At 38.7% G+C, this 13,572-nt stretch overlaps 1 protein-coding gene across 1 annotated transcript in view; it reads right to left on the bottom strand.

The window, feature by feature from the left end:
* The window catches only part of CSMD1 (CUB and Sushi multiple domains 1), a 1,039,667-nt gene that overhangs the window by 249,286 nt on the left and 776,809 nt on the right, over positions 1-13,572 (bottom strand). Inside the window, exons 26-28 of the mRNA XM_087856321.1 lie at positions 12,810-12,948; positions 9,095-9,282; positions 3,807-4,001 (exon numbers count right to left, since the gene is read on the bottom strand). Coding sequence (XP_087712447.1) covers positions 3,807-4,001; positions 9,095-9,282; positions 12,810-12,948 — 522 coding nt within the window. The remainder of the gene's footprint in view (positions 1-3,806; positions 4,002-9,094; positions 9,283-12,809; positions 12,949-13,572) is intronic.

Raw genomic sequence — 13,572 nt, 5'->3', positions numbered from 1 at the left:
TGTAAGAAATAGATGGGTGTGGGCTTTTCCATAACAGAAATTATTTTATGTTAATGTGAGAAAAGAAAAATAGATACGTGGTGCTTACTCTTGGGTAATCAATGTCTTAAACAGATCATTTCCTAAATGAATACAGAGTTGGAATGGCATCATTGCAGATGGTCACAAGAAACGTACTCATCCACCTGGTTAACTGGAATATATGTCTCCTATGTAAAGGCAACAAAATACAATTGAGTTGAATTTAAACGGAAAACAACACAGCAAACGTCCAGCCCCATGAAAGGGGTCATAAGGTGGTTCCATTTCAGTCTGACTTTATAGTAAATTTCAGTGAAGAAAAACTGGAGACAACAGATGAATCACCAAGAAAAAAATCATATCCTACATTTAAAACAAACTAGTCTGAAAGGCACTGACTGCATTCCCTAACGTATGAGCTATCGAAATGTTTAAAATGTAGCAGAAGTCCCCTGATTTGGTGGGTCATCTGAATGATCGACAGATACTGATTCATGCACAAAATGTGCTTTTCTCCATGACAGGTCCAAAATAAACAATGCGGGAGATAATTTCTGGTTTAATGATTCGGGATTTTGAGTTTTATTGAAATGCAAATAAATAGCATAAATAAAAATTTACGTGTTTCATGCACTTTAAGGACTGGTAAATAGAAACTGTGTTTATAGGTCTGGTAAATAGAAACTGTGTATATACGTCTTCAAATACGGAAAAATAAATTGTCTCTAATTTTAAATTTGCTTTTATATCTAGTATCCAAATGTGACTTCATTTATTTATGTTATTCTTCAGCTAAACTATTTATCATCATTCCCCTCACAAGTTCAAGTTGTATTTAAGTTTCAAATTTAATCCTTCCGGCATTATTACTAAATAAAGTCTAAAACTCATCTTCTTTCTTAGTTTTACTCTGATCCCCACATATAACCTCTATAGAGATGTCTGAGAGGGTAGGGACACACTTGGGATGTACAGAGCATTCAGTGGAATAGAAGAACACAGATATTAGAATTTTTATCCAAAGTTATATCTTTTTAATGTTTATGTTGGTGCATTATTTATGTGGTATATCTGCTGGGAGTCTCAGTGTGTGTAAATACATTGGAGATACTGGGATTATGTGCTCAATAGTTACATGCAGGGTCCTGGGTTTGAGTCCCACATCGGGCTCCTCGCTCAGCCAAGGAGTCAGCCCCTCCTCCCTGCTCATGCTCATGCTCTGTCTCTCTTTCTCTCTCTCTCTAATAAATAAATAAAATCTGAAAAAATAGAAAAATACATCGGGCTCCTCGCTCAGCCAAGGAGTCAGCCCCTCCTCCCTGCTCATGCTCATGCTCTGTCTCTCTTTCTCTCTCTAATAAATAAATAAAATCTGAAAAACTGGATTCATAAACGTATCTTTCTGATCATGATTTAAAATACAAAAATCAGTTACACTGCCTAGAGCTAAAAATCTATAAAATTCCCTTATAAATTTGCTTTTTACATACGCATAGTATTTTTTACATATATGTGTACATGTATCATGTATATGATGCACATATATTACACTTACATTTAATATATATATTCAATTTTTTATTTTGCCTAATAAATTTACTTTTTCCTAAAGTATTTATTTAAATATAACATATATTTAATATATATTATAAGTTTATGTGTTTATGTATTACTAACAATATAAATAACATACCTTTTTATTATATGTTTATAGGTTTATTTCCATTTATATATATAGATCTGTATATGTGTGTATATATATACATATATAAAGAGTAATTTACATATATAACAAGTGATTTTCAAACTTTCAAATGTAAAAAAATAACAGCAAGCATTGAAACAGAAGTTTTAGACTACTTTTTAAGAATTTGGGATAAGTGATCTTTCTCAGTCCCTTCCAAATCTATGAGGTTCTTGGTCATTTTATTTTATCTATAGGGCATTATTTATATTTTATAAAGGGTACTTGCACTTTAAATGTAATTAATATAAGATGGAATTTATATTAAGTTCCTACAGCATTCATTATATACATATATGTGGATTTTTAAGTCTTTTTATAGCTACATTTCCATGTGATCATTAGCATAACCCCGTGGACGGTGTAAGCTGTCCCCTCTAGAGGGGACGTGGAGGTCCACGGACACCGGGCCACTTTTTCACCTCGCCCATGGACTTAACAGTTGGTCCGGAACTGGACTCCATGTCTGTGGCTTTTCCTCTGGGAGGGAATAGTGCAGGCAGGCAAACCACCCCCGGCCCCAGGCAGAGGCAGTTGGGGGAGTGTAGATTTGCAGTGAGGAAAACCCACGGGACCTGACACATACTTTGAAGTAAATATATTAGGATGGCCTTCTTTCTATGCTCCACAGAAGACAGTATAATGCTGCTGACTCAAACCTTACCAGTTAAGTTCAGACATTAATGAAAAACGTCATGGACACATGCATCATGCTTGGCGCCCGCAGCACATTTAATTCGCCTTCTCAGAACCCGCTGTTCTTCCAGACCCCCGGAAATCTGAGAAGCATCAAGAATTCTATTTTTTACTTTTATTATTAGAATGTGTAAGATTAGGAAGATTTAACAGGTTGCAGATCTTTCTTTCTTTATTTCGTTCTTTCTTTCTTTCTTGCAGATTTTTCCATTAAAAATTACTTTTAGCCATTCACTGATTTATTCATTTCCTCCAGAACCCTCTGCGACGTGCTTCCTGTGTGCCAGACACGAGTGCTGGATTCTGCAAAGCAGGCTTCCTTAACCAAAAAGCTCTCAGGTTCCTAAACGCAGAAGCACAGAAGGCACAGTACAACTAAGGGCATTCTGTTGGTTGGTTGGTTTTGTTTGCTTTAATTTTTGTGTGCTAACTTTTCAATTTCATCTCTTTGGTCGGAAGGTACTAGCAACATTGTGAGCTGTCCGGGGGGGAGAGGAAAGTTTTGGGTAACTTCAATATATCTAACTAAATTGGTCCTTGAGTTCATCCCAAAATAACTTGGAAATAGGTTCTTTTTGTTTTTGTTTTTGTTTTTTCTGCCAAGACTCATGGGGTTTTACCATCTTCTTCTTAATGTGTGTCATTCTCAGAGTACAGGACACAAGTCATCCGTCTACAGTTGGAGGAGTTTTGCCTGGAGACTCCGAGGAAACCAGGGACTAGAGTCACAAAAAGAGCACGGCCAGTGACCCGGAAATCACGGTCCACCTCCCTGTCACTGCACAGCCAGGGGCATCTGCCACCAGGCTGCTCTCACTGCAGCATAGCTCTGTCCGTGAACGCTGGTTGCACCTTTTAATATGCGGCTTTATTCTTTTAATGCCCATATAAAGAATTACAACGACTGATACTTTGGGGGAAAATGACACATAACTCTATATATGGAGAGAGAGACAGAGAAGGAGAGACACAGAGAGACAAAAAGACAGAGACAGCGACAGAGAGACAGAGACAGAAACGGAGAGAGTGCACCTAGACACTGGCAGTTGGTGCCTCTTATGTACTTTGTGCCTAGAATATGCAAACAGAACAGTAAAATGCCAAATTATCTAACTGAGAGAAAAATGTAACCCCTTCTGGAAGCCCATGACAATGGCCCATACACTAGTTCCATTAAATGATGGAGGAATGTGAAGTTCTTGGTGCCCAGTAGTGCTTAGGAGATCCGACCCCAATCCAACCACTGGTTAGAGTAATAGAGCACTGAAGTGTGACAGTGTTTTAAAATGAGATTGGACATTCCAAAATAAAAGGATTATTGAAGGGAAACAGAATCCACGCATACCGTTGCAGGAAGGCAAGGCTTGGCTCCAGGCAGGTTTTCCGTCCGTGCCGATCACACACGTGATGGACGAGGGGTCCACAATCTTGTAGCCAGAGTCACACTGGTAAGTGACAGTTGAGCCAAGCTTGAAGTCGGTGCCAATTCTTGTCCCGTTCATTATATTTCCAGGGTCAAAACAAGCTTCCCGTGGCTTCTCTGTGGAAGAAATAAATGTCAGCTCCATGAGGGCAAGAATCCTAATCTTCTGTTCGTTTGGTTGCTTACTCATTTTATTTGCTGCCTAGAATGGTGCCTGGTGTACAAGAAAGGCTCAAAAAAGTATTCACAGATTGACCAATGACCAAGTTATTAGTTAGTTATCAAGTTAATATTAATAATGATACATCATAAAAATGATTACCACATTAACAATCATCAGTTAATAATGAAAGAGCATAGAAAAATAAGAAAAACTCCTATTTAATGAAAATATATTTCTTTTTTTAACCACATGTTACTGAAGAATTGCTATTGAATTACTTTCCTTTAGGTTAAAAAATACAGCATTATTTTTCTTTTCATCTTCCCCCTCTCCCCCTCTGGATTATAGTACTGAACAAAGACTTTGACTCAGGAAAAGTTGAGGTCATTTTCAACCTTTGTACTTAAATCCTGTTGACATGAAATCACAGTATGGTCAGGAAGTGATGAGAGGAGGTGGCTTCTCGGGAAGACTGGTTTGGGGCATGCAAGCTAAGCGCCTTTCTACCCTGGTAACAGCAGACTGGCTGGGAAGACAGGTCCTGGCCTCGCACCGAGCTTCCTGACTGAAGAGTGCACCGTCCCTGGAAAAGTCCTGATGGATGAATGCCAAGGGCTTCATCTGCCCTGTAATAACCACTCAGTCATCCCAAGCTAACTGCAGGACGTGCCCAGATGAATCCAGGCTCTGTTCTGTACCGGGCACTGAGCCGGGGGCGGCTGTGGGCTTCAGTTCTGCTGTCCATGACGCCTCTGCGAGGACTGTCACCAGCCTGCTTTAAATGTTGAGAATCTGGAGCTTGAGCTGGAGGAGTTAAAAAACTTTCAAAAGACAAAAAAGACAAACATGTCTTCTTTAGTTTTTTTCTGAGACCTGTACCTATATGGTAAATTCTAGTTAACTTTTGGTGACCTTAATATTTTAATGTCTTCATACTCAATAGACCTTCCAAAATATCTCTAAATGTAAACCTACCGATGCGTGTGTGTGTATATATACAGATATATATGCACATATATACGTGTATATATATAGTTATATTGTACAGCATTTCATCATTTGAGTTGCTTTTTGCTCATGCGTGTCAACAGTCTTCATGCCGCCATCAAAGCTCCTGGGAACGTCAGAAGACTCAAGACCTGAAGTTCATAGATGCTCAAGTGATCACTACAAAGGTTAGCTGAGATTTTCATCTTCATCTTTTAGCTGAAAGTTATAAAAATACAATCTGGCTTGTGTATGTGTGTGTGAGAGACAGAGAGAATGGGGTCATTAATGTCAATACATGCTCAAGGATAACTTGAGTGGATAAAATAAACATGTTTTTCCTCTCTCCTTTTGGCTTGACAATCTTCCCCCCTACAGAGAGTTTACACATGTCAATTCATTCATTGTAGAAAATCCAGTGCTGCCGATCACACACGTAAAAGATCTCTGAAAATTCTGAGGGGTAGACTGAATTGTTTTTGGCTGGGATTAATGTTGGTCCCTATTTACATTTTTTTCTTACTGATGCTTAGTCCTACTTCTACGTACTCGTGTTTGGAGGAAGAGCATCCTGAGAGATCCTGCGGGAATGCCATGACAGATGAGTAATGAAGTTTTGAAATCTTTACACTGTACATTCTCTTACGAATGGATGATATTTAGAAGAGGAAAAAAGCACAGAGTTTGGGAAGTTTTGCAGGAAAAGAAAGAGGCCTGTTTAACTGTATTTAGTCCACACTTTTCATTATATTTATAAAGATGTGTCACCATCAGCCAAAAAGAGATCTCTTTGGCAATTGTTGACTTAATCTTAATTCTTAATTATAAGAATCTATTATGCTAGTTTACTTACTTATATACTTTGGCTAAAATGCAATATATACTAAAATATTATAGATTATATTATACCATTATATATTATAATACATAATATATTATATATTAATATGTTATTATATATTATAATATGCATTATTATATTATACTATTATGTTATATATATTATTACATCCTCACATTATAGTATATTATAATATTATATTGTAATATATGTATTTATGTAGATTGCATTCTTTTTTTTTTTTAAAGATTTTATTTATTTATTCGACAGAGATAGAGACAGCCAGTGAGAGAGGGAACACAAGCAGGGGGAGTGGGAGAGGAAGAAGCAGGCTCATAGCGGAAGAGCCTGACGTGGGGCTTGATCCCGTAACGCTGGGATCACGCCCTGAGCCGAAGGCAGACGCTTAACCGCTGTGCCACCCAGGCGCCCCCGTAGATTGCATTCTAACCAAAGCATGTAAATATATGCATATATAAAAATAAATGTATATTATATGAATATATAATTTATGTTAACATATAACCTATAATACATATTATTATATGTAAAATAATATAAAGCCTTTTTGCAGGCTTTTATTATGCTGTTACTGGAGTCTGTCCCTGTGTATTATGTTGGGACCAGTATTCTGATCTTTTCACTGAAAACTGATTTGGATATTTTGAAAGGTAGGTGACGTTGTGTTAATTCTTTGTAGCTGCGTAAATCCCAAATAGAGCACAGAACATTTATTTTAAGCAAAGAAGGAATGAATAAATAAAACTGCAGGCCCTAGAAGGGTCGATCCCTTGGGTGTTGTTACCACCATCCCGCAGAACGTACTGAACATCCAGTAGATAGGAGCTCTGGTCTAGTCATGGAAATTTTCTCCATACACAGCAGCTCCCCTATTCAGGAGATGTGTCCCCAGACCCCAGGAATGGCTGAAACTGCAGAAAGCTCCAGACCCTACATATACTACGTTTTGTTCTCTATATATGCCCCTGACAGTTTAACTTATAGGCACACTAAGAGATTAATAATAATAACTAATAATAAAATAGAACGCTTATAACAATATGCTGTAATAAAAGCTATGTGAGTGTGGCATCTCTCTTTCTCTCTCTAAATATCTTATTGCCCTGTCCTCACCCTTCTTCTTGTAACGATGTGCAAGGATAAAATGCCCACCATGTGGGAAGTAAGGGGAATGACCTGGACGGGGTGACAGCATCAAGCAACTGGTGACCTTGAGGCTGTAGCTCAGGGGGAGGGGCACCTGCTGAGGACAGGTGCGGTGGACCCCGGTCACCCAGACCATGACCCAGGCAGCAAACCACAGAGAAGGGGTCTACCACACATGCCTGTTGCCTTCTAAGCATCTTCAATCATGTTTCTCTATAAATCTCTTTTACTTTAGTTGACTGGTTAAACGCCACTTACATGATTACCCGCTCGGTGTCACTAATTTAGGTTTCTGATGGCAAGTGTTTTCACTATTTCTCCAAATGAACTGCATTTAATCTTTTGGTTCAGTTTATCCGGCTGTCAGCTCAGGATGTTTCGTGATGAATCACAGATACTGTTTCTGTTTACAGTTTGTCACATTTTCTAACTCAATGACTTCATAACATGCTGTGCTGCGCTGTGGTTCACGTCCCTTCTCCTTAAGGAGACACCTCTGAGTGTTCCCGCCCTGGAGGCGAGCGGGTGGAATCAGGCAGGTGTCAGAGAGGGCGGCTCAGCGAGACTGCCCATGGCTCCCACTGCTCATTGTGCTGGAGCGCACATTCTGCGCCCTGCTTCTCTGATCCTCCAGGGGCGCTTGCTTGCTGGGGCAGAGCGAGCTCCTGCTACCTTTCCTTGTCTTCTGCTGGTTTTATTTGTTCACAGCCCCTACTGGAGAGCTCTCGAAACATTAAGAGCGCCGGCCCCCAGATAGATGGCGAGCCTGGTCCCCAAAGAACCCAAACAAAAGATGCATGTCCTTCCTCCCATCTTTATTCATTGATCATTTACCCTAGAATGCCCTGGAGAGTACACGCTGTGGAAGTAGGCCGTGATAGATGTACATGTCTATATTTAGATGCAGTGCCGTGCATTTAAAACTCATTATAGAATGGGTGTTGTCATGGTGAAGTGCACTTCTGTGAGTTCTTTTTAATACAGAAACTAGCTGACGATATGGCAAATGCTTAAAAGAACTGTTTTCAAGTTATTCGTAAACATTAACAGATCCCATCCCGAAAGCACAAGAACTCCTCTGATCGCTGAATTGTTTAAACTTTCTCTATTGTACATTTTAATAAGAATCAGTAAGTTTGTAGGTTTTAGTGTTTAGAGGAAAATACGTTGATTTTCTACTTAAAGCCATGTAAAGAGATACATGTCCAGTGAAGAGTTAACAGAGATGAAATGTGTTTTGCATTTGACAATTTAATAGCTAGTAATAAGTAACTCAAAAGTTTAAATATACATATATTCATTATTTTTTTACAAAGCACTCACTAATGTGAAATGACATTTCATTAAGTCCTTTTTTTTCTCTAATTCTTAGTAATATGCCTTGCATTTCCTTTGTTCACACAAGAAATGGATTTGAAAGTATGTAATTATTTTCATGGATCCTATAGTAAAATGCTTCGTTTAGGGTGGTTTTTGTTTGTGAATTTGTCCCTGTTTATTTTCTCTGGATGTTTGGTAACAGGGATGGTGGATCCCTAATGAAGTGGGAGACACCAGTCTGGTGACCATGCAAGGAATGTCTGCCTGCCCTAGATTCTTCATCGGACCAGCGCCCATGGGTGGTAGGGCAGGGGAAGGGATATAGCTAATACACATGGAAAAACATGGAGATAAAACAGCTATTTTGATGTACTTAATCTTAGTCATTCTGATGAAATGAATGAGAAGATATTAAAACACATCTTAAAATAATTCTTAAATCTCATCAAATCCTTCATTACACAAATCATAATTTATTTTTAGATGGCCATAAATTGGGGGGAAAATTCTTCTTCTTCTTTTTTTTTTTTAATCTTCTTTCAGCTAAGGTAAAAATGTGTCTCTGGGTTTTCTTCTCCACTGAAAAGATCAAACTGTCTTTTCCCAGACAGATGACAGAGATATGAGCATTTTATGTATTAAGATGACATGCAAGACATCAGAAATAAAGGCTTACAATGGAAAAATCTTGATACAAATTATTTGGCACACAAATTAAGTTGATCACAGTACCTTTAAATTCAATTGCGAACCCAGACAAGCCCACAGAAGCATCACTCCGAAATGCCAGAAAAAGACTATTTCCACTACTCTCTATTCTTTCTGGGGCTTGAGAACCCTGGAAACTTCCAAGGAGAGGTCTGTTGGAATCCTCTCCTTCATAGATATGTAGGAAATCATAGCTGGGCTCCATGTTGAAACTAAAGGAAAGAGAATTCATGAGGTTAGGCACCTAATACGTATCTCTCATCCTCCAGACTAGAAAGTTGCTGAGATCACATAGTGAGTTCATTTGCTTCCATGCAACACTTGTTAAAAATTAGAACAACCCAAAAGTTAAATGTAACTATACTTTACATGTCAAAATAGTGGTGCGTATAACAACCATCAATGATAAATACTGTTAGTGTTTTACAGAATGACCACTGTGTTCAAAGTAGTATGATCGTGAAGATATCTATAAGATGAACCCTAATAACATGGACACAATATCTCTTCCCCTCACTCGTGAAATGGCTAATGAAATGTGGTTTGAAAGAAATGGGCTCAAAAGGGAAGAATTCCCACCGATATTTGATTTTTATGTGAATATATGAAAAACATGTTATCTTTGGTATTATTAAAGTTTTGTTTAAAAAATTCTTTTTTTGTGAGTTTTTGTTTTTGTTTCTGTTTTTGTTTTTTACTTTAAAAAATGCAATTGCTTCTACTTGCTTGGGTGAATCGGCTGCTGTGAATCAGGCCTGCAATGGCGCTGAATGTGGTAGGCACCTGTTCCATCCCACGTTTCTCCATCACTGACTTCATCCAAGTTTGTCTTTCTCATCCCCCTCCTTCTGTCTCCACTCCTCTCTCTGTCTCGCTTTCTTCCCTAGTACTAAATATCTTCATAACCCCCAAAGCTCTCAAGTGGGATTTGGCTTTCAGTGTCTCTGCCATTTTGATGAGATAGTCTGGGAACTTAAAAAATGTACATACTCTCAATAAAAGACAAAGTACAGATGGATAAGATCTCAATGAGATCAGAATAAGCCAACAAATTAGACAGAGGTATTCAAATAATGCATTCTGACCGGCCTTCCACTTCTCCCATTTCTGAATCAGGGCCTTTGTGTCCTTAGCAAGGACTCATTCTGAGTACCTTCTGTTCTCTCTCTTTTTAGTTGGCAGTGTATTTGGATAATAGGGATGGAGAGTCAGAAGTCTTAATAATCACAAACATGGGCTTTATTTAAGTGGCTTTGTTTTTCTGGAGATTCAAGGAATGACACGTGAACACAAGCTCTCTCCGGAAATTGTCCACGGTGTTCTGAAGGAAGTGACAAAGGGTGGGCACCACGGAGGACCCAACATTCATAGTGCACCCAACCCTGCATTATGCCATCCCACTTTATGCCAAGGCTACACTGGGTCCCATGGGAGGTCCCTGGACATATTTATTAAAGGAAGTTGTAAAAGGTCTCCTAGTCTGTTTGACATATTCCTTGAAATCAGAAATGAAAAGGGGTAAAAGAGTGGTGTGAGCAAGGATAAAGGCACCAACAGGAATTGTATCAACCAAGTAGAATTTAATTAGAATAAGAAATTTTTTTTTGAATACTTTACAAGAATGTTATTAGAATCTGGTCATGCTGCACCCCAATAATTGGCGTAGCTAATTATTGTGATAGACTATTTTTGAGCACTGGAAATACGTCAAGGCTCAGATGGAAAACATTCGGACTGCTCTCTCTCTCTCTCTCTTTGGATATACCATAATCCATGTGTAAAAGTCTGGAGTGAAATTTGTAATTCACTATGATTCCATTTGTAAAATCCATTCTTAATTCTACCTATGCTAGCTGTACGTTCCATGAACCCCAACAATAGGCTAAAGTCTGGCCCAGCTTTTAAATCAAATTTAATTTGAGTCCCGGTGTGTGAGTAGCATAGGCCCCACACTGGACGGGCCCTGTGATAAGCCATCCCTCCCCAATCATCCCAAGTACGAGGATGAGCTTTGGAGCTAATGTTCTAGGTCAAGTAATACTTTATCTTTACTGTGAGTAAGGCCAACTGCCATCCACCCCCACCCCCATAGACACACACGTGACTTTAGTCACGTTCTTGAAACCGTGCATCTGGGCAGCACGTGTCAGTGCCAGCCCCCCTTTGCTTGGGTGGATGACATCCTTGTCCCCCACCCAGTCCTTCTGGTCCCCCCTCCGGCTACTAAGTAGATCTGGTTGGAAGGTCTCTGAATCATTTCCACCTGAGCACACACATGTTATCTACATCTTAGAAGTCAGAAGTGTGTGATTTTTCCATGAAATTGGATCAGCTAATGACTTAAGAATCTAAAAGGTGGAAGAGAGGTTGAAGATTTTCTACTTCAACTTTTTTCCAGAGAGGTGTGTCAAATAGTAGGAAAAAAAAAAAAAAACATGTTCTTGTATTAAATTGCCTTCTGTCTTATCACATGGATTGGACTTTGGGAACCTTGATAATTAGTCACTGTGACACACTGAAAGATAGGAAACTCATACCTACAAGGCTCTGTATTCTCTAAAAGGCCTTTAATTGTTAATTTACTTTTAATCTCCTGGTACCAGTGGTGTCTCCTGGTTTCCAGGAAAGCACTGGTAGAAGTTAACATTCACACAACCCACAAAGATATCTGAAAATATAGCAGCAAATGTTCAGTGGTTTTGTGTAATAGCTGAGTGGCTTTCTAAGTATTCATCATGAGGTCAATTTATAGCCGCTTGAGTAAATTCAAGACACGATGGCTTATCAGACTACTTAACACTTGGCATCATGGGCATTTAAAATTACACTGGTTCAGATCCCATCAGGAGGAGAAAGTTAAAGGAGATAATCATAACCAGGCCTGGAATGGTGACATAGACATCAGAAAAGGAAACGTGTCCAACTGACAAATAAATATGATTAGACCACTTCACCCTGGGGAGGTAAGAGGTCAATAGATAGCCCATAGAACCACTTACCTTTTAAAATACCTCTTCACTTAGCTCAAAAATCAAAATGCAAAAGTGGAGATCTTGGGATTTGGAAAAAATTCAATTATCATATACCAGATACAAGTAATATGATAGTCCTATAGAGTTTATATTTATAAGATAATCATAATATTTGGAACTTAATCATTGAGTTTAGCAAGAGTAAGTTAGCGATAAGTTTTTAAAGAATAATGTCTATTAATTCAGACTTTGCAGCAACCACATTTGGGGGAACCTCCATTTTCAAAATTCTATCAAGTCATGATATCTCAATGATAATAACAGGACTACCTTTGGGAATGTCAGACAAGACGTCTGATGGAAATGAATTCGTTGTCACGCATGTGGCGAAATAGGAGACATTGATGAGAAATTATACTAAGTACATCTATATCACTTTTTTATTACTTTTTGTGACTATTCTGTAAATTAAGCCTTCTTATGTGGAACATACTGCATGCAAGATAGTATTTAAAAGTAATTCTTGCTATGTCATGTGTGTCCTAATACAAGTAGAGTGCTCGACAGCACAATAATATATTTCCATTTATGTCATTTTGCAGCCTGATGTAGTGTCTATTAGAACAAGATCGAAGGGTTTCATTCAGTGTTAAACTGGGCACTCCTTGAAGGGATGTGCAAAGTAATTTTTAGGTATGACACTTAACACATTCTATAGGAATGACGCATAAAATGCTACCAAAGAGGGATTCTGCAAGAGATGGTACCTTTTGAATATCAAGGCAATGACGAAGTCTGGATTCACTTTTATTCTCCAGTCACATTCTTTGCCAGGAGGATATGGCTGTGGGTAGTTAGGTGACAAAATGACACCTGCCGGGCCGGTCAGATTCCCTCCACACGCAGCTGTCACAAAAGAGGAACAATGCTAGTCAGGGTGAGATAGGGCACCACAGAATTCAATAAGGACACTCACTCTGTGTTGGGGTATTAAACAATTTTCCAGGTGAAAATTTAAGACCCAAGAGGGCTGTACATTTTTCATGGACTTTTCATGATTTTTATGTAACGTCCCACCCTGTTTTTAGGGAGGATTTTCAACTGCTGGCAAATACACTTGACTTGCTATAATTTTAAGCTTTACAGATTACTTCACTCTCCCATAGTCCTAGCACGCACACAACACACACACACAAACACTTGGGAAGGGGAAAGAAATCCCCACGAACATCATTCTATGGTCCTGCTTATTCTTCTGTCCTTTCTGGTTCACAAGGTCATTGCCGACTTTCTCTAGAAGGCATATTTCCTGTTCAGTTGTGTTTCACTCTTGCCTGGCATAATTTTTGATCAAGTATTCAGGAAATACTCATCGAGTAAACAAATACATGTTATTCCACATATTTCTCAGCATCCTCTGATATGTGCAAGGTTTGGGACACAATTCAGAAATGACAAAACTAATGTAAAGTTTAAGTGACATCTGGGAATAAGGGAACTAGTAAGAGACAGAGCTAGGACATCAATCCT

This window comes from Ursus americanus, chromosome 27, assembly GCF_024610735.1.
Source record: "Ursus americanus isolate L20-20 chromosome 27, mUrsAme1.1.p, whole genome shotgun sequence".
Classification (NCBI taxonomy): Eukaryota; Metazoa; Chordata; class Mammalia; order Carnivora; family Ursidae; genus Ursus; species Ursus americanus.
The sequence above is the reverse complement of the archived record's forward strand: the minus strand, read 5'-3'. Positions and strand labels throughout refer to the sequence as shown.